This window comes from Staurois parvus, unplaced genomic scaffold (genome assembly GCF_062004578.1).
Source record: "Staurois parvus isolate SC_StPar_1 unplaced genomic scaffold, SC_StPar_1.0 ptg001846l, whole genome shotgun sequence".
Classification (NCBI taxonomy): Eukaryota; Metazoa; Chordata; class Amphibia; order Anura; family Ranidae; genus Staurois; species Staurois parvus.
In genome coordinates, this window is record NW_028319642.1 from 407,161 (window position 1) to 429,828 (window position 22,668).

Sequence of the window (22,668 nt, forward strand, 5' to 3'; positions counted from 1 at the left end):
GCAGTTCCAAAGCAACTGGAGTGCCAAAGTTGCCTACTTCTGGCCTAGGCATTCATTTGCCCTAAGGGTCCCTATAGTAAAGTGAACCTGTTAGTTTCAGTTACTTTTAACATCAATAATTTCTGTGCTGGAAAGGTAAAGTACTAATATTTCTGACTTACACCATACATATGATGATCATTTAAATACAGTACTTACCAATTTTGTCTTTCTCTCCAGGGATAAATGACACCTGAAACAAGATGGCGGCAAATAAAAGTTTCCTTGGGTACGATGGCATTATTCCAGTGTTTGAAAGAGGACATGATTTATTTGAATCAAAACTTTCAAAAGAAGCTGATATATGTGCTGGATTATACCTATTATGTATTGGTAAGTTATCATGTTTGTACTCAAACACTTTTAAAAATCTATGAAGTGTGCACGTACAGAAGAGCACTGGGGAGAAGATAAAGAAAAAAACATTCTGAGACACTGAGGTTCATTTAATAATGGCAAATAGGCAGTTCACATTGCACGGGAATTTGGCCTTTGAAAGGGAATTTTCCTCAGTGCTTAGTGAATGTGATGGAATTTCACTTGGTAAAGAATACCCTATCACATGCAAGAAAAATTAAAAAAGCACAATTTGATATTCATATGAATATCAATGTCTATGTATTGCACAGTTTCAACTTCAAATTTCGGTGGTCAATAAAAAGGGCCTTCTTTCCTGCCATTACTTGCGATCATAATGGCTATTTTCAGTGGATGGAAAGTGATTGCCTGGAAATTGCCAGGTCCATAGCGAGCTAAAGCCCTGGTAGATGTTAGGCTTTGTTCACACAAATGCATTTTGTAGTGCATTTTGCTTTTGCAGAAAGGCACTTCAGTCCATTTAACATGGTTTCCTATGGAACATTTTCATACCTATGCTTTTTTGAGCTGCTGCATTTTTGGAAAGGGTCAGGGACTTTTTTAAAAGCAAAAAGCAGTGTTTTTGCTACAATCGAGTTCAATGGAGAAGCTGCTGATTGTAGTGTGTTTTTGCCGCATTTGTAATTTTGCATTTTTATTCTGGCCAGCAACAAAAAAAAATTCCACTTTAACAAAAAAAAAAAAGGTGAACAAAACGCATAGAAAATGCATCAGAAGCATGTCAAAAACGCGTGTAGAAAAACGCAAAACGAAATGCGAAAAGCACTGAAAAATGGACAAAAAGCAAACTGCATAGGTGTGAACGGAGCCTTAAAGAGTGGGAATAATGTTATTTACACACATACTAATTTTCAGATCATTTCAATCATTTTCAGCCACTACAAAAATGGCCGAATGTAGTAATTCAACCAATCAAACAGTTCAATGAACACCATCAAAAAGTCTACAGTATTAGTAATGGATTGCCTTGATCAGAAGTTAGAACTGTCCTAAATTTGGTGTGGTTAATGCATGACAATTTTCAACCACTTTCAAACAGTTTTTGAAAGCTAGTGTGTTTGAAAGTTGTGATGGGAGTCACTTTGGGTGGGGGGCCCATGGAACCCAGCTCACTTTGGGGTGAGGTGGGGAGACCCCTGTCTCAGCTCCCCATATCCCTCTTATGTGTAAGTCACCCTGTGCCTGTCAGTGGTACAGGGTGATCTGTCCAATTTTGTGTAGACATGTCTAGGAGATAGGTGGGGTGGGGGTTGTGGATTGTTTGGTGTTATGTGGTTGCATCCCATTGTTCTATTGTTTGTCTGGCTTGGGAGCAAACTATTATGGGATGTATGTGTTTATGTGTATTAGCTTAGTGGGGGGGTGTCTCCAGCTGCCCTCCCTCCTGATGGGTCTGTCTGCTGGTGTGAAGTTTGAATACCTGTGTGTCTCTTGTTACTAAATGTAGATTGCCCTTTGTCATTATGCAGGGAGGGGGGATTTGTCCCTTGAGTGTATATATCTTGTATCTGTGTTAAAATAAACGTCTATTTCCTGGTTTACCTCAAGACTGGTGTCGTCTAGTCTTGTATGGTCTGCTGTGGTGTCTGTTGTCGGTGTTCGGACGGGGAAGCGGTAGACTTACGGAAGTACCCAAGTGCAGTCTTGGGGTCGGTTCCATTACAAAACTTACTGAAAGAACGAAGGCAAAATTTAAACAATCTCACAGGCTGAAATGCACTGAATGCATTGAAAGCATGATTGCAATCAAACAGTAATCAATTTAACACAGGAACATTTCAAGCAATCATATAAAAAGCTATAGTATTTTCCATTGAGTTCGATTGGGGTTTCTTGAACTTAATTACCCAATGGTCACCAGAAAATAGTGAATTATTCATCAGACTCTTTTTCTAAGTGCATTAGAAAATCAATTCAAAATTGGGATTTAATGGATGAATTTCCACAGGTTTGACCAGATTAAAAAGTAATAATGAAAAATGATTAAAGGTGAACTGTTTTTATAATGATTAACACATCATTAAATATATGAATGCATGCAGTGTAAGAACTTTAATTTGACTTTGTATCGGCCTCTTGCAGTCTACTATACAGCATAGCTCAGGGTGGAAGAGAAATAAGCAACACAACATGCCAATCAAATGTGCTGTGTACTAACAAGGTAGATGCTGATAGGAAGAGAGCAGAGTGACAGACAGATACGCTTATCATTCTGCTGCTACTTCGCAGCTGGGGGGATACAAGAACTATAAGTGTTAATTAACTGAATCACATAAAAATCAGGTCTCCTGCCTATGACTGTGCTCTGTGGCAGGTCTGGTTAAATATTGGGGCTGGATAGACAGAGATGTACAATTCCTTTGTCAGACAAAACAGACGCCCTTTTTCATGTGTAATATAGTTGCTGCCTATAGTTCAGCTTTATCTTTACAGCAGGTAAAAATAAACGAACATTTTAGCCTTGTGTGGACAGACCCATGAGTACATCACTGTGTGCTTTCTGGCCTTTGGTTAGGCTTCTTCATGCTCTAGCTGCTACAATGGTTTTTATCTGTAATTGCCATAATGAAATGCAGTCAGATTCCAACCTGGACTTCAGGCTTGATCTCTGCAGGATATCGCTGATATTTTTGGCAGTCGACGGTCAGCATAGAACACTACCATGATGAACATTTGGGAGTAAATTGTTTTTTGTGTGATGAGATCTAAGCTGACAGATAATTCATTTTTTTTTTGATGATTAAAGGTTTTGGTAAGAATAAAGTTTGGATGAGAGCATAGAACTTTCAGGGCCTGGGTCCAGGTTCCTCCATGTCTTGTGACAGAACACCAGGGCCCGGTCGCAAGTATAACATTTGGGACCCTGGTAGTTCCGTCACTTGTGTCAGTAGTTTATTTATTTTTTATTATTTATTTATTTTTACCATTTTATCATTTTTTTTTTTGCATTATTTAAAAAAAAAAATTTAGGAGCCCAGTTGGGGGGCCTTGGTGAGATATCAGGGGTCTCAACAGACCTCTGATGTTTCACTGTTGAGACAGAGAAAGGAGATTGAGGGCTGCACTGAAAAAAAGGATAGGAATGGCTTCATACAGAGCTTCCCATTAATTCACAAACAAACATAGTAAACACAGTTTACTATGTTTCAGTTATGAATAAACAGAGTAATTGATTGATACTAATCACTGACTCTGTCCATTCAGAAAATGAACATGAAAATATGATATACCGGCCCCTTCTCCACTCTCCATCCTGATAGAGGAGGGGGGCCAGGAGAGAGCACTGGTGAGCCAAGAAAGAGTGGTGGAGAACACAGGGGGAGGGGGGCAGAAAGCACACAGGGGGGGGCAGCAGAGAAATCTTGGATAGGAGGAGCGGTGGGGGCAGCTGCATATTGTCCCCCTCCACCAATAGCTAAAATGAAAACTCACCAAAGGATGTTCCTGTCTACAAGTAGATCAGCAGGGAGGAGGAGGCGGCTCTGGGGCAGCGGAGTGCACATACTGACATCTGGTGGAACGCAATGTGAGGAGGATAATTGATTTCCTGATGTATTGGAGGATCACATCTTGGGAGTTAATCATTATACAAGTGTATATTGTTATTCTACTTTTAGACAGCAACATCTTTTGGTGAGTTTTCTTTTTAACCATTGGTGAAGGTGACACTCTTGAATGTCCTGAATCACTGGGTGAAGACTTCTTACAGAGGACAGTAAGACTATATATGTGGTTCATCATAGTATCTTCTTCATAGAGTCCTTAATCTTCATCAAAGCACCATTGGACTTTTAGTTTTTCTACATATTTGTTATTTTACATTGTTGCACATTATTGAATTCATATTTATATATGTGGATACACTATATTTTTCAGTTGTTTTAGCTCTGCAATTTCTGTTTGTAGCATGGTAAGGGTCAGATCAACTACAAAGCCACCTAGAAGGTGCCCAAAGTAATATATGTTCAGTTGAGCTGCTTGTATCTGTGTTGACTACCACAGCTGAGTACAAAGGCCAACACAGTAAATTTAAAGGGATCCATTATTACATATTGCCTTGCTTTCACTTCTTCCTCTGCTTGGTAGGAAGATGGAGTGTAGGGAAGAAGCTTGAATGATACCATAGAAGCAACACTGATAACAGCCATTGTTCAAAGGAAGGCAACACACAACAGAAAGCTGAGGACAGGGCAGAAAAATGTTATTGGTCAGTATTATCTTTTGGTGCCCGTGCACATCAAGGTGACTGTGTCTCTGGAAAGGGCATCCCCTGACTTCCATATACTTACCTTACCTCCACTCTATCATACCACCTTGCTACTCTGAAACCGATTCTAGATCTGTCATCCAAGGAGCAATGATGTTTGTTCCCCAGTCATGTGAGAGTGTTCAGGCCTAGCAAATGGCTGCTAGCTCAAACACTTTTACGGGGGGAGCAGGTCAGAAGCTTCTCTCTACCTAGAAGTGCCTGATATTCTGCAGGCTGTGAACAATATGCTTTGATGGAGCACAGGAAAATGTAGTATCCATATTTGGAGAATGATCTTTCCAGGGACACTGTTACCATTCCCTGCATGGACTAGGTGACAAAGTCTCGTTAGGTGCTCTAGAGCTAGTTGATGGCTAATTTTCGCTGCTGGTTAAAAGGAAAAGTGGTATATAAGAAGAACTTTGAGAAGAGTTATTTGGTAGGCTGTTACTTGGATTTGCTACAATCAAGATACTTACTAAATAAATGTTATATATGTTCAGATGTTATACAATTACGAGGTTTGAGAAAACCATGCAGCTTAGCCAAGACTTTAAAAAGACATTACCATGACTTGCAGTTCTCTCTCCAAGTACCTGCCTCCCATGAGTCTTAAATGTACTGTATGATGCTTAGGGTCAGCTAGCATAAAATGTTCGGGAAGAAGGAGCCAGAGGCATGGCAAATAAATTAGTAGTCACAGCCAAGCCCCTGTGACATTTCCTGTCAATCTATTGGGAAATGATGCAGAACTAGTACTTTTAGGTCAACCAGTGTTAGACCTTGTTTGCAATGATATTGACAACCCTGTGATTATATGTGTTTTTGTGCTTTTATAGAATATTTGTAAATTCACAGAATGGATTTTTGACCTTTTGCACACAGTTTTCGGTATCTGGTGTAAATTGTGAGTGTATTTCCATGCCTGGAAGAGATAGCTGCAGCATACAGCGGGCCATAGTATTGAATGCCTGAACACGGGTATACATCATGGACAGGCATAAATCCAGGAACACAGCTTTTTGTGTGTTATGGGGTTTATGTCTGTGTGCATGCACAAGTTTACATGGGCAATGTGTATACCCGCGCACAGACATTCATTATTATAGGTGGCTGTATACTACAGCTGTCTCTCCAAGAAGTGAAAATATGTCCTCAATTTACACTGGAAGCCTGAAAGTGTCCATACACATACTAAGACTAATAATAATATAATACTAATAATATTAATAATAATAATAAGACTAATGCAGGCCATAGATGGGGAGAAAACCGGCCGATTTTTCTTTAAAAAAACGAAAAATCGGGTGTTCAATCGGCCGACATTACCAGGAACGGTAAAAAAAATCGTCCGATTTTCATCCCGTCTACAGCATGCAAAAAGTGTTTCTGCAGAGAGCGCCGCTATTTCTTTGAAAGTTCTTTGACATTTATAGTGGCTGCAACATTGTATCTATTTGTATCCATTTCGGATACAGATGTTTTTATTCGGAAACAAATAGATACATTGTTGCAGCCGCTATAAATGTCAAAGAACTGCCAAAGAAATAGCGGAGTTTTCTGCAGGGACACTTTTTGCCGGACTGGAATTCTTTTTCTTCATCCTCTTCTTCTTCATCCTCTTCTTCTTCTTCCTCTTCTTCTTCTTCTTTTTGTCTTCCTCTTGCAGGTCACAGCTCATGCGCAGATTTTTTATCGGTAAAAAGATCGGCCGATTTGCCCATCATTGCCGCGAAAATCGGCCGATCGGCAAAATCGACCAATTTTTTTCAAACTTTACCGATAAAAAAATCTGCCAAAATACCAAAAAAACGGCTGACCTATTAACACACTAACGATCCGAAAATCGGCCGATTTTATTTTTGGCCGAAAAATCAGCCGATTTTTGACCCATCTATGGCCTGCATAAGTCCTCATGCACACTTTAGCTTTTGATGTTTTTTTCTACAGCTAGTAAACCCCCCAGCATGTTCTCCTATGTGTCCATGCACACATAGACCTTAATCAATGTTTTTTGGCTGGAAAAAATCCCCCAGGACTAGTGGGTTTCTAGAGGAGTTTTTTTAGCTGTAAAAACGCTCTAACGCTAAAAAAACCTGGTAAAATGCTTCAAACCGGCATTTTTGGACTTTTTTTGACCAAAAAGTTTTTTTTCTGGTCAAAAAAACGCTATAAAAAGCAAATTCGGGAAAACGTGGGAAAATGCCGCTAAATACTAATGCAAAAACACTAAAAAAAGGTTTTAACGTGACTTTACACAGCTAACATTACCAGCGTTATCAAAATGTCCAGTGTGCATGAGGGCTAAGGCCTAAATAGTAAAATTCGCACTGTGCCTTTATCTGCATTTAGGTGCGTCCAGTTTAGTTGTGTTTATAGAAAATAAAATTCTGTGTATCCAAAGGCAGATAAGATACTCTGAATATGTCTTAACACCTGTAAATGCATGTAACCCTGTAAAGGCAAACGCATTTAAATGCAGAAACACTTGATCAAAATCCTAACGCTAACGTACAAAGCTGTCCACCATACTGCCCCAAACTACATCACTGACCTAATATCCAAGTACCACCCAGCACGCACACTCCGCTCCTCACAAGACCTCCTTCTCTCTAGTTCCCTGGTCTCCTCCTCCCATGCCCGCCTCCAGGACTTCTCCAGGGTGTCACCCATCCTCTGGAACTCCCTTCCCCAACTCATCAGATTATCACCTACTCTCCTCTCCTTTAGGCGCACCCTGAAAACCCATCTCTTCAGTGAAGCCTACCCACCCCCTGCTAACTTGCCGACCTCCTCCACTCTTCCTACCACTCCATCCCCCACAGCTATCTCCTCCTGTGCCACCATCCCCTCCCTCCTAGATTGTAAGCTCGAAAGAGCAGGGCCCTCGATCCCCTCATGTTTTGCATTGTATTGGTATTGTTCTGTCACATGTTCTGTCCCCCTTTGTAATGTACAGAGCTGAGCGAACCATTGGCGCTTTATAAATACTGTATAATAATAATAATAACAATCTGTGAAGCATAACATCTGTTTATATGTCCAAGAGATTTGCTTCTGTTAAATAACCTCAACCCAGGAAGCTTGTGTGAATGAACTCCTGGGAAGCCAGTGGGCAAAATATATGCGTGTGTACTATATAATAGCACCATTTCTTTAGGTTTATTGTACAAAAAAAAATATTGTCTAACATTGCTAGATTCACTAACTCTTTTTGGAGGTCTTCTTTCATACCTTCCGAAGCTTGTGTAAAGAGCCATTTGTTTACATGAGAACTGCCTTTTTCTTATATATGGCAATAAGAATTATATAATCAGCCTAAAACATCTTAAAGTGATATTAAAATCACAGTTGTAAGCACTTTTAGCAACTGATTTAATCACTGAGTATGGAGCTTCTTTATCTTTTAACCACTTCCAGTCCAGACACTTTTACCCCCTTCCTGTCCAGGCCAATTTTCAGCTTTCAGCGCTATCACATTTTGAATGACAATTGCGCGGTCATGCAACACTGTACCCAGATTAATTTTTTAGCATTTGTTGAGACAGATAAAACTTTATTTTGCGGGTATTTATTCATCACTGGGATTTAAATTTGTTTTGCTATATAAATGAAAAGGTCCAAAAATTTTGAAAAAAAAATTTTTTTTTCTTATACAATTTTGCAAATAAATAATCTTTCTTCATAAATCTTGGCCACAATGTATTCAGCTATCTTTTTAGTAAAAAATAAATACCCCAAATTAGTTTATAACCAAAAATTATAATTTTTCAAAAACATTTTTACATTTTTTATTTTTTTATATTATTATTTATGATTTAGGGTTTTTTTACACATACTGTCACCATAGTGTCACTGTACTACTTGTGGGGAGTGATGGAGATGTTTTTCTTTTTTTTTACACAAATTCCTTTTACACCCACAAAAGGCTGTAAAAGCAATAATTTCTCTTTCTCTCTGGCTGCATTCTTGCAGCCATTGAGTAATACTGTGCGAGCTGTGATTGGTCACAGCTTTTCACATGGTACAAGGCTGTTGTGAATAGCCTTGTACCATGTGATCTCTGTGATCATTCACAGATTTCACTAGTAGTAAGCAATGATGTCAGAAGTGACATCTTGCTTATTACTATTCATGTGATCACTGATTGGCCAATCAGTGATCACATGATCAGGACCTCACACAGAGGTCCCGTACAGCGATCTGTGTTCCCGCGCCCAGGCTAACATTGCAGGCACCGTTTATTAACAGCAACCCACCCCTGCTCTGCTCCCGTCCGGCTGTTTATGGGCCGGATGGGAATTGGTTACTCTTTGCCTATGTTCCAGTTTAAGCTAGTGCAATGACCACTGCCCAGGTTTCCTGTTTTTGATCACCTCTATCAGGGTGGAGGACTGGAGCGACATCATGACATCACATCCGGTCGGCAGCAGAAGTAAACAAATTTGTTTTCTTTTTTAAAGCAAAATATGTTTTTTGTATCTTTTTGCTTTTAAAGGTAAATCGGACGATTTGGGGGTTTTTTGACCCCAGATCTCTTCTTAACCACTTGCCCTCCAGAGGCCATTTTTTGCAATACGGCGCTGAGTTATTTTAACTGACAATTATGTGCTCATGCAACGCTGCACTCAAATGAAATTTATGTCCTTTTTTCCCCCACAAATAGAGCTTTCTTTTGGTGGTATTTGATTGCCTGTGTGGTTTTAATTTTTTTGCGCTATAAAAAGAAAGCCCGCCAATTTTGAGAATAAATCAATAGTTTTGAGTTTTTCCTATTAAACAAGTCCAGTAAAAAATTTTACAAATCTAATTTCTTCATAAATTTAGGCCAAAATGTATTCTGCTACATGTCTTTGCTAAAGAAAAATCCCAATAAGTGTAAATTAATTGGTTTATGTGAAAGTTATAGCATCTACAAATGGCGGTATATATAGTGAAATTTTTATTTATTTATCTTTTTTATACTAGTAATGGCGGCGATCAGCGACTTATAGCGGCACTGTGGCACTGCGTTGGGCATTCTGACACTGGGGGTGAACTGACTAACTGTCACTGACATCCCCAGTGACACCAATACAGTGATTGGTGCTAAAAAAAAGGCACTACAGAGCGATACAAATCAGTGTGCAGAAGCTGACAGGGGAGAGATCTGTGTTGTTTACATACAGGTCTCTCCCCCGTCCGTGATACACTGTGATCGCTGGGTGTAGATGGGGAATAACCGGCTGGGAACTGGTGATTGACAGCCAAGGCCGCCAATGGCAGCACAGATAGGGCATGCGCATGACCTGCACGTGGCCCCCTACCCAGAAATTTTGCACACCCCTGCCTCCCTGTAGCAGTATTTCTGCTATAGGGCAGCGGGAAAGCAGAACCTGCCATTCATTTTTCTATTACAAGGGATGTTTACATTTCTTGTAATAGGAATAATAGGAATTATAAAAAAAAAATTAAAGAGTCAGTGTAGAAATTAAAAAAACATTTTTTAAAGTGCCCCAATCCCACCACGTTCATGCGCAGAAGTGATCGCACACGTAAATTGTGCATGCATATGTAAACGGTGTTCACAGCACACATGTGAGGTATCACCGTCAACAGTAGAGTGAGAGCAATAATTCTAGCACTAGATCTCCTCTGTAACTCTAAACAGGTAACCTGTAAAATTTTTTAAAGCGTCGCCTATGGAGATTCTTAAGTAGTTTGTCGCCATTCCACAAACACGCGCAATTTTAAGTGTGACATGTTAGGTATCTATTTTCTCGCTGTAATGTCCGTTTTCATATTTTACAAAAACATTGGGGTATTTTAATTAACTAAGGTGTATTTTCCCCAAAAAATTGAGTTGAAAAAACTGGTGCGCAAGAATCGTGACATAAATAAATTACAACAATCGCCATTTTATTCTCTAGAGTCTTTGCTAAAAAAATATGTAAAAAATAAGTAATTTTCCAGCAAAAAAAATACTGATTTAAACTTGTAAACATAATATCCCAGAAAATGCTTGATCTTCAAGCGGCAAACCCAAATGTCCTGCAGGATCAGAATTTAAACATAAATTCCAGTTTCTGTGATGTCTCTCCCCAAGTGAGCTAAAATGAACAATCAACATGCCAGGCGAACTCACTTTTGGGTTCTCAGTTGCAGGCAGGGGCGGACTGACCATTTGGAAACTCGGGCACTGCCCGAGGGCCCGAGGTTAGTAGGGGGCCCCATGAGATGCCCCTGGTACCTTTTTCATAGGCTTTCTTGAGTTTGGGCAAGGACACAGGGGCCCCATGATCCCCTATTGCCCGAGGGCCCCATGAGTTGTCAGTCCGCCCCTGGTTGCAGGTAACTAGGTTTAATGCTTGAGATGAATAATTTTGTTATAAGCAGCTGTGCTCCCTTTTGTATCTCTTTAAAGAATGGTGACACATCTTCTGCCTGCTTGATGGGGCCATAGTTGGTGCACATTAAAGTTCAGATCCCTCCTTGTGTAAGAGAAAAATTTCCTCAAGATGGTATAGTCACAGGAAGAGTCCCCCTTTGAGTGATGCTGAAACTGGGTATGGTCTCTTTAATACAAAGGATGAAGGCAAGAAATGGCTAAAATTTAGTAGACTTCAGCAGAGGTTGTACTCCTAAAGATGGTCAACTACTCTGGTGAAGCAAGTTCTTTTGAAGCCAAAGTCCTGCAGTTTCAGGATTCTAATGAAACACTAAAGCTGTAGGCCATAATACAAAATGGGCTAGGCAGGCTTGGTCTTAGTGTGATAATCTGTAGTGTAAGGTGAACTGAATTGAACAATTGAAATCAACATAGTAACTTGCAATTTGTGATAATCTGGGTTATGGAACCCTCTCACCTTTTTTTTTTAGCCTTTTCAGCGTAAGAAGTAATCTCTCAGTTGAGGGCCCCCCATGTTCTTTTTGGTCCCTCTGTTGAGAAGCAATGCCTATGACAACACTATGATCCACCTTCCTGCAGGACTCACTGTCCTGCTCATCAGCGATTCCAGCGATCTGCAGTCTTTCTTTCCTTCTCCACGAAACGGCCTGATCCAGCCTGCATCTCTGGAGTTTTTTATGGCCTTCTCCACACACACATCTCTCACTCTCACCATCATGAAGAGCTGCTCAATATATATTCTCCTGCCTCAATTGACAGCTCTTCTGAGATATGTAGTCTGTTCACTCCTTTTCTGAGAGCAGAAGTCCTGCTACCAGCATATAAGAGTCCGGATAACTGAACCGCAGCACACTGCCATCTTGTGTTTAATTAACATCCTGCAACCAGTACTAATGCAGTGTGTTACATTTGGCATTGCCTATTGGTTTGTTTAGGGGCTTATAAATGAGGGGCGTTCAAGTCAAACTGGGACTTTTATTTTTACAGGTATAAAAAGGATGCTAGCGTGGCAGTATTACACGCAGTAGTAAGTGTCAAGTGTGTTCTACTACTGATACATAACATAAACATAACAACAACATAAATCCCAGAAGAACCTTGTTTCTATTACTGATAGGTGGCACACATGTCGCGGGCTACTCCAGACACCATTAATCGAGGTGGCAGATATCAGGGTTAGTGAGTGCATGGAACAGCATATGGTGATGAAGTTACTTGTGAACAAAAAACCCGTGGATATCTACAGAAGACTTCAAGCACAGTACGGGGATGAGACACTCAGCCGCAGTAAGACATTTCAATGTATGTCCATCAGTGATGATCCCGGCCGTGGTGGTTCCCAGCCCACGGCAGTCATTCCTGTGAACATTCAGCGTGAGGAATGCCTGATCCTGGATAATCAACACATAACCTGTCATGAAATTGCACAAAAGACAAATCTTTCTGTGGGAATGGTGAACACAATGATGATGAAGTGAAGCAGACTGTCCTAGGATGGGTCAGGCGTACTGACAAATCTTTCTATGCCAAAGCTTTCCAGGCATTGGTTAAACGTTGGGATAATTGTATAAATGTAGCAGGGAAGTATGTTGAAAAATAAATGCAGTTTCCACTCCTTGAAATGCATTCTTTTATTATATAAACTCAAAAGTCCCAGTTTGACTTGAACGTCCCTCGTAAGTCTTATTTTTTATATAGGTGCATTTGCCCTTTTCTTTTCCTGTTTATTTTTGGATTGTATTACCAAGACGCCATTTAAGAAGCAACATTTACTCCTGTTATGTCAATGTAATCATTAGTTAAGGGTTGGCGTCTGGGAGTTTTTATTCGACATACCGCCAGAGAAATATAGTTCAACTGTATGTTGTGATACAAAATATATTAGGTTATAAGGTGTGATATACATGTTGGGTGTATCTACATTCTGCAGGAGGGTGCCTAAGAGTGTGGTGCTTGATGAAGGCTTAGGCTGCATTGGAGTTACATCATGAGTGGCCGCTCAGTGGCCAAATAAGACGAACGCTGAACCTGGAAGAAGATGGCAGCAGTGGACAGAGTGGTGAGGAATAGATCTTAAAAAGGAGCTTCAGTCTCCTCCCCCCAAAAAAAATTAAAAGTCAGAAGCTACAAATACTGTAGCCACTGACTTTTAATAAAAGAACACTTACCTGTCCAGGGAACCAGTGCCATCCTCATTCAGGCTGGTTCTTCACCGGTCTTTGGGTCCGCTGCATGCACAAGCCGTGCTGCGCTTTGTGAATGGTCCCACAGTCTGTGGCTCAAATCGCCTGGGTGATCCAGGTAGAAGTGGGAGCGGGTACCTGTCAAAATCAGGTATCCGCTCCCCCCCAAAAAAAGTTTCCAAAAGTGGGAGGGGGGAGGAGATGGAAGAGTGGAGCGTCCCCTTTTTGGAAAAGTTACGCTTTAAAGTCACTAAACATTAATATAAATTGTTTAAAATTCCATTCAAGTATATATTCTGAGCTCAAAAAAGTCCATTGTATTGCCCTCAGCTGCCTCCAAATCTCCGAATTCCTTTTTTTTGTGCTGCTGTGATATGACTTTCTGTTAAATGCTGACTGCATTAGTTCTCCATTAGTCCCACCATCCTTGCTCAGTCCTGAGATGGACTATAGGATTTGTAGTGTGTAAAAAGCGGTGCACATGACTGCAACTAACATGCACTGTTTGGTCCAAAAAACAGAAGGTGAGAGGCAAAAAGGCCTCCAAGAGAGAGAAGGACACTCACCTGCACAGCTCTGGACATCCCTAGGAATTAGAATTGGGCTGTGCATACACTGTCAAGCAGCCTGCTGCCTCTCTTGGATCCCACCTGGTCCCCATGCCGCGTGTGTCCCCTCTTCCCTCCCTTTTTCCGGGGCGCGACGCCGCTCCCCCTGGAAAATGCCACCCAAAGACAAGGCAAATGCCTTGTTTGCCTTGCGTTACATACACCCCCATAGCTTAGCTTGAAGTCCTGCAGGAATGTAGCCCACACTCCCAGCTATCCCAGGAGGTTGTAGTGAGACACAGTGATGTCACCCATGCCTCCTGGAAGTGTCAGGGTAGATATTTATTTTAAATAACGCATTTCTTTTTAAATTGCTTTTGCACGCAATTTGACTTTGGAGGAGTGGGTAGCTTTCAATAGAGAGGACCTTTTCATGGAAGGTGCACTTTGTTTCAGCCCTGGCACTGAATACAGCCAAGCTGCAAAAATTCCTACAACAGAAACATGGTGCAGTAGGCTGCCTACGGACAGCGCAAGCAAAAACTTTTTCCCCTGTCTGGGGAATGTGAGTTATATTTATAATAAAAATTTTAAAAATCTAATAACTGTCACAAAGAAGCCAGTGAATGGGGCCAGGTCGCCCTTCAGTATCCACCCAAATGTAACATGTCAGTTTTCTGTGGAGTTCATTATCAAAGTTCATTTAAAATCTATTCATTTTGCATTGATGTCAGGAGGTCTCATCAGCTGACCAAAGATTAGACAAAATTGACCAGGAAGATGTTAAAGCTGAACTCCAGGTATGATCTTTATTGTATACTTACATTGGTTCAACTTGGCACACTGTAAGGTGCCACAGGAGAACTTGGAAATTACTACTCCATTCAGTACTACTACAGTGACCTCTACAATCTACCAGGTCCTGTGCCCAGGGGCTTCCCCTCTGCACACTGACCACAGGAGGTTGCTTGCTTGGCACCACCACCAGACCAGGGGCTTCCCCTCTGCACACTGACCAGAAGGGGTTGCTTGTTTTGCACCACCACCAGCCTAGGGGCTTCCCCTCTGCACACTGACCACAGGAGGTTGCTTTCTTGGCACCACCACCAGCCTAGGGGCTTCCCCTCTGCACACTAACCACAAGGGGGTTGCTTTCTTGGCACAACCACCAGCCCAGGGGCTTCCCCTCTGCACACTCACCACAGGAGGTTGCTTGTTTGGCACCACCACCAGCCCAGGGGCTTCCCCTCTGCACACTGACCACAAGGGGGTTGCTTGCTTGGCACCACCACCAGCCCAGGGACTTCCCCTCTGCATACTGACCACAAGGGGGTTGCTTGCGTGGCACCACCACCAGCCCAGGGTCTTCCCCTCTGCACACTGACCACAGTGGGTTGGTTGCTTGGCACCACCACCAGCCCAGGGGCTTCCCCTCTGCACACTGACCACAGGGGGTTGCTTGCTTGGCACCACCACCAGCCCAGGGGCTTCCCCTCTGCACACTGACCACAGTGGGTTGGTTGCTTGGCACCACCACCAGCTGTGGAGCTTCCCCTCTGCACACTGACTACAAGGGGGTTGCTTGCTTGGCACCACCACCAGCTCTGGGGCTTCCCCTCTGCACACTGACTACAAGGGGGTTGCTTGCTTGGCACCACCACCAGCTCAGGGGCTTCCTCTCTGCACACTAAACACAGAGGGTTGCTTGCTTGGCACCACCACCAGCACAGGGGCTTCCCCTCTGCACACTGACCACAGTGGGTTGGTTGCTTGGCACCACCACCAGCTCTGGGGCTTCCCCTCTGCACACTGACTACAAGGGGGTTGCTTGCTTGGCACCACCACCAGCCCAGGGGCTTCCCCTCTACACACTAAACACAGAGGGTTGCTTGCTTGGCACCACCACCAGCTCAGGGGCTTCCCCTCTGCACACTGACCACAGGGGGTTGCTTGCTTGGCACCACCACCAGCCCAGGGGCTTCCCCTCTTCACACTGACCACAGGGGGTTGCTTGCTTGGCACCACCACCAGCTCAGGGGCTTCCCCTCTGCACACTGAACACAGGGGTTTGCTTGCTTGGCACCACCACCATTCATATAATGCCTTGTATTGTTTTAATGAATACAATATTGTAAATCTCAGTATCTGTTCTTATTCTGTATGTATGGACTCTGCACAGTAGCACTTCTCTTGTTCTGTATGCTGGATGCAATTCTCACTGTCTGCTTTTATTCTCATATGTATGGAATCGGCACAGGATGTGTTTTTTCTCTTGCATGTGCACACGGAGAACAAAACAATTCAGTCATTGGGTCTGGCTGTGCGGAGAAGCAGTGATCGTCTTGTGATTTCTTTACAGGCAAAAAAAACTGAGAAAATAGTGAACACAGGCTCTCTTTGTCTGATTCCTAATGTTGTTTTCAATAACTTTTCACTTTATTTTACTAATTAGTGTTTAATTATGACGTCCTGCAAAAGTATGACATTTGTTAGGTTCAATTCATTTTAAAGGACCAGTAAACGAAATAACAAAAAAAAAAAACACTAAAGAGCTAATAATACAGATATTTATATATAAATGCCTCCACTTGCACTGAGACATTTAGTAATAATGTAATAACTTTTTTGCTCAGCCTACTACTGAGTATGTCCTCCAATTTGGGCCAATAGAGAGTTAACACTAAAATTAAAGATGTTGGACAATCAACCATTTTGCTGGCTTTTTCTTTTTTTTTAGCTTTAGCGGCAGAAGTCTCATGTGGCTGCTTTGCGATCCATGTGCATAGGGGGTCATCTGGACATAAATTTAGTAGCCTGGCCGGTAAACAAAAAAACAGCGTTATTAACAGAAAATAGATAATTATAAGGCTAGCATGTTGTATTTTTTGCTGAAAACACCAAAACTTTTTGTTTGAAGAGTTGGCTGGTTGACCTTCCTGTTATATTTCTGGCAGTTGCATGACTCCACACTTCTCACTTCTTGTTAGGCTATGGGACAAGAAATGAAGGGAAATCTTCCAAATGGGAGATAAATGGCAAAAAACTAAACGGGACAGGAGATACTCTACATTAAATGTATCACTGCTTTTGGAAAGTCTTCTAACCACATCCAGAAATATTGTTGCGTGTGTTAGACAGCTTCTCTTTAGTTTTTTGCTCTTTCCAGGATACTGAGATGTTCTGTCTCTCTTGGGCTGGCGTTATACCATGGATTGCACCCTCTGATTGGTCGGTACATTTATCAATCACCACCTGAAGAACATATCCTATCACTAAAGGAGATATATCAATCAAAGCCTGAAAATGGGAAATAGGTCTTCAGATGCCACTGAAGAAGATAATAAATAGAGATGAGCGAATCGAAGTATCCGAAGTGGAATTCGAGTCGAATATCGGAAAAATTTCGATTCGTGCCGAATCCGAAAAACAGCCTAATTCGGACGCGCGAATCGAAATTTTTCCGAAAATGGCGGCTGACATGTGCGGCGACGGAGCGGGGATGTCGGGGAAGGCGCGCAGACAAGGCGCGCTGCCCCATAATGCATTCCTCAACGACATGTGATCGCATCAGCCAATCAGCAGCCAGCCAGCCAGCACTGTGTAATGGTCGAGGTATACAGTTGTGGCCAAAATTATTCAACCCCCAATGCTGTAAAGGGGTTTAGGGACTATAGTGTACATTTGGAATTGTATTCAGAATCAAATCCTACAAGGACGTTGTAACTACCCAAATGCAACTAAAATGACATCAATTGTTTATGTAATACAGTAGTAAATGGTTCTTATGTGGTTTCTTCATTGCCACAATTATTCAACCCCTTAAAGACTACCACTCTGAAGAACAGAGGTTCATACAGGTGCTTTCCATCAGGTATTGAAAACACCTGTGGATGTCACCGAGCAGCAATCAAGCATAATAAGCACCAATTAGGCAGCTTTAAAATGACTGTGATACTCAGCTCCTTCTAGACATTTACTGGTGTGGTTACAAACATGGTGAAGGCAAGAGAATGGTCCAGGAAGACAAGAGAAGAGGTGATTTCTCTTCACAGGAAGGGCAATGGCTATAAGAAGATTGCAAAGATGTTAAACATACCAAGAGACACCTTAGGAAGCATCATTCGCAAATTCAAGGCAAAGGGCACTGTTGAAACGCTACCTGGTCGTGGCAGAAAGAAGATGCTGACTTCGACTGCTGTGCGCTACCTGAAGCGTAGAGTGGAGAGAAGTCCCCGTGTGACTGCTGAGGAACTGAGAAAAGATTTGTCAGATGTGGGTACAGAAGTTTCAGCCCAGACAATAAGACGCACACTGCGTAATGAAGGCCTCCGTGCCAGAACTCCCAGGCGTACCCCCTTGCTGTCTCCAAAGAATAAGAAGAGTCGACTGCAGTATGCCAAAAGCCATGTGGACAAACCACAAAAGTTGTGGGATAGTGTTCTGTGGACTGATGAAACAAAATTAGAACTGTTTGGGCCCATGGATCAACGCTATGTTTGGAGGAGGAAGAACAAGGCCTATGATGAAAAGAACACCTTGCCTACTGTGAAGCATGGTGGAGGGTCAATCATGCTTTGGGGCTGTTTTGCTTCTGCAGGTACAGGGAAGCTTCAGCGTGTGCAAGGTACCATGAATTCTCTTCAGTACCAGGAGATATTGGATGGAAACGTGATGCAGTCCGTCACACACCTGAGGCTTGGGAGACGTTGGACCTTTCAACAGGACAATGATCCCAAGCATACCTCCAAGTCCACTAGAGCATGGTTGCAGAGGAAAGGCTGGAACATTTTGGAGTGGCCATCGCAGTCACCAGACTTAAATCCGATTGAGAACCTCTGGTGGGACTTAAAGAAAGCAGTTGCAGTGCGCAAGCCTAAGAATGTGACTGAACTGGAGGCCTTTGCCCATGAAGAATGGGCGAAGATACCCGTAGATCGCTGCAAGACACTTGTGTCAAGCTATGCTTCACGTTTAAAAGCTGTTATAACTGTAAAAGGATGCTGTACTAAGTACTAAGATTGAATGTCACTTGGGGGTTGAATAAAACTGATAATGCTGTGAGCACAGAAAAGACATTTGTGGTTATTTCATTATAACTGTTATGTTATATTTGTCTGACCTACAAGTGCCTCTTTAATGTAAATGTAAGCAAGATGACTGAATGATCAAAAGCAATGTCAAACTGGCCAAAACACTCAATTTCAGTGGGGGTTGAATAATTTTGGCCACAACTGTATATAGCGGCCATTTTGGAAATCTTCATTTGCCTGCAGTCATTGAACAGAGGCAGACCGCTCTGTACTAGGGACAGGGACAGAGTTAGGGCCACAGAAACGAGAATTGGGGACAGAGAGAAGTTACTTAGGGACAGAGAACCATTACTCAGGGACACAGACTTGTTAATGAGGGCCACAGAATCGTTATTTAGGGACAAAGAAACGCTAGTTAGGGCCACAGAATTCATACTCAGGGACAGACAGAATTGTTACTCAGTGCCAGAGAATTGTTACTTAGGGCCACAGAAACGTTATTAGGGCCACAGAATTTTTACTCAGGGACAGACAGAATTGTTACTGAGTGCCAGAGAATTGTTACTCAGGGACAGACAGAATTGTTACTGAGTGCCAGAGAATTCTTACTCAGGGCCACAGAATTCATTCTCAGGGACAGACAGAATTGTTACTCAGGGACAGACAGAATTGTTACTGAGTGCCAGAGAATTGTTACTCAGGGACAGACAGAATTGTTACTGAGTGCCAGAGAATTGTTACTCAGGGACAGACAGAATTGTTACTGAGTGCCAGAGAATTGTTACTCAGGGACAGACAGAATTGTTACTGAGTGCCAGAGAATTGTTACTCAGGGACAGACAGAATTGTTACTGAGTGCCAGAGAATTGTTACTCAGGGACAGACAGAATTGTTACTGAGTGCCAGAGAATTGTTACTCGCACAGACACAAAATTGTTACTTGCACAGACACAGAATTGTTACTCGCACAGACACAGAATTGTTACTCAGGGCCACAGAATTCATACTCAGGGATAGACAGAATTGTTACTGAGTGCCAGAGAATTGTTACTCAGGGACAGACAGAATTGTTACTGAGTGCCAGAGAATTGTTACTCAGGGACAGACAGAATTGTTACTGAGTGCCAGAGAATTGTTACTCGCACAGACACAAAATTGTTACTTGCACAGACACAGAATTGTTACTCGCACAGACACAGAATTGTTACTCAGGGCCACAGAATTCATACTCAGGGACAGACAGAATTGTTACTGAGTGCCAGAGAATTGTTACTCAGGGACAGACAGAATTGTTACTGAGTGCCAGAGAATTGTTACTCAGGGACAGACAGAATTGTTACTGAGTGCCAGAGATTTGTTACTCGCACAGACACAAAATTGTTACTTGCACAGACACAGAATTGTTACTCGCACAGACACAGAATTGTTACTCAGGGCCACAGAATTCATACTCAGGGACAGACAGAATTGTTACTGAGTGCCAGAGAATTGTTACTCAGGGACAGACAGAATTGTTACTGAGTGCCAGAGAATTGTTACTCAGGGACAGACAGAATTGTTACTGAGTGCCAGAGAATTGTTACTCAGGGACAGACAGAATTGTTACTGAGTGCCAGAGAATTGTTACTCAGGGACAGACAGAATTGTTACTGAGTGCCAGAGAATTGTTACTCGCACAGACACAAAATTGTTACTTGCACAGACACAGAATTGTTACTCGCACAGACACAGAATTGTTACTCAGGGCCACAGAATTCATACTCAGGGATAGACAGAATTGTTACTGAGTGCCAGAGAATTGTTACTCAGGGACAGACAGAATTGTTACTGAGTGCCAGAGAATTGTTACTCAGGGACAGACAGAATTGTTACTGAGTGCCAGAGAATTGTTACTCGCACAGACACAAAATTGTTACTTGCACAGACACAGAATTGTTACTCGCACAGACACAGAATTGTTACTCAGGGCCACAGAATTCATACTCAGGGATAGACAGAATTGTTACTGAGTGCCAGAGAATTGTTACTCAGGGACAGACAGAATTGTTACTGAGTGCCAGAGAATTGTTACTCAGGGACAGACAGAATTGTTACTGAGTGCCAGAGAATTGTTACTCGCACAGACACAAAATTGTTACTTGCACAGACACAGAATTGTTACTCGCACAGACACAGAATTGTTACTCAGGGCCACAGAATTCATACTCAGGGACAGACAGAATTGTTACTGAGTGCCAGAGAATTGTTACTCAGGGACAGACAGAATTGTTACTGAGTGCCAGAGAATTGTTACTCAGGGACAGACAGAATTGTTACTGAGTGCCAGAGAATTGTTACTCGCACAGACACAAAATTGTTACTTGCACAGACACAGAATTGTTACTCGCACAGACACAGAATTGTTACTCAGGGCCACAGAATTCATACTCAGGGATAGACAGAATTGTTACTGAGTGCCAGAGAATTGTTACTCAGGGACAGACAGAATTGTTACTGAGTGCCAGAGAATTGTTACTCAGGGACAGACAGAATTGTTACTGAGTGCCAGAGAATTGTTACTCGCACAGACACAAAATTGTTACTTGCACAGACACAGAATTGTTACTCGCACAGACACAGAATTGTTACTCAGGGCCACAGAATTCATACTCAGGGACAGACAGAATTGTTACTGAGTGCCAGAGAATTGTTACTCAGGGACAGACAGAATTGTTACTGAGTGCCAGAGAATTGTTACTCGCACAGACACAAAATTGTTACTTGCACAGACACAGAATTGTTACTCGCACAGACACAGAATTGTTACTCAGGGCCACAGAATTCATACTCAGGGACAGACAGAATTGTTACTGAGTGCCAGAGAATTGTTACTCAGGGACAGACAGAATTGTTACTGAGTGCCAGAGAATTGTTACTCGCACAGACACAAAATTGTTACTTGCACAGACACAGAATTGTTACTCGCACAGACACAGAATTGTTACTCGCACAGACACATAATTGTTACTCAGGGCCACAGAATTCATACTCAGGGACAGACAGAATTGTTACTGAGTGCCAGAGAATTGTTACTCAGGGACACCTAATCGTTGAATTAAATAGTATGTCAGACAACATGCAGAGGAGTGGCAGAGGAGGCAATGTTTTAGGAGCGAGCAGACGTGGCAGCAGAGGAAGGGGTCGAGGCAGCAGTATTCGCAGCCAGAGGCCAGTGCTCCCGGTGTCATCCAGCGGTCGTGTCTCCACCGACAACCCTGCCGTCATTGATTGGTTGGCTCGGTCGTCTTCCTCTTCCCAGGTCACCTCTGACACCTACAGCCAACGGTCGGTGGGTACGTCAGACACAACCGTTAGTTGGCATGGCCCGGGACCAAGCCCACTGAAATCACGTGTCCTCTACCTGCCCCTGTCCTTTGCTGTTCCCTCACCAAGCGAAGTATCGCATGCTGTGGGCTCAGCCCCACTGTACAGTGAGGAAGAGCTAACAGAGGGCGGTCAGGAACGGGGGGAGACATCGGCCTTTTCAGCAGCCAAGCGAACAAGTACTGGCGAGGAGAGTGGCTCGGTAGCCGGTCTAGAGACAGGTCTGTCTCCTGACCCAGACGCAGCCGAGGGGGCTAGTAGTGAGGCGGAGACCCTACTTGATGATGAGGAGGTTGATCGCACTTGGCAGCCTCGTCGTCATCAGGCAATTTCTTCCGCATCATCAGGAGAAGAGGGTGGCAGCTTGGCAGCGAGCAAAACAGTCGGTGGGTTGCCCAGGAGACAGCAGCAGGGTCGCATCAGTGTCAGTGGAGCCAAACGTCCACGGAGTAGAGCACCAGCTCCACTGCAGCCTACCACCACGGCCAGT

At 42.8% G+C, this 22,668-nt stretch overlaps 1 protein-coding gene across 1 annotated transcript in view; it reads left to right on the forward strand.

Moving 5' to 3' along the window:
• The first annotated feature begins 242 nt into the window (after positions 1–242).
• Positions 243–22,668, forward strand: part of LOC149434044 (opsin-5-like) — a 69,998-nt gene continuing 47,572 nt past the window's right edge. Inside the window, exon 1 of the mRNA XM_089664176.1 lies at positions 243–372. Within this exon, the coding sequence (XP_089520302.1) occupies positions 243–372 (130 nt within the window). The remainder of the gene's footprint in view (positions 373–22,668) is intronic.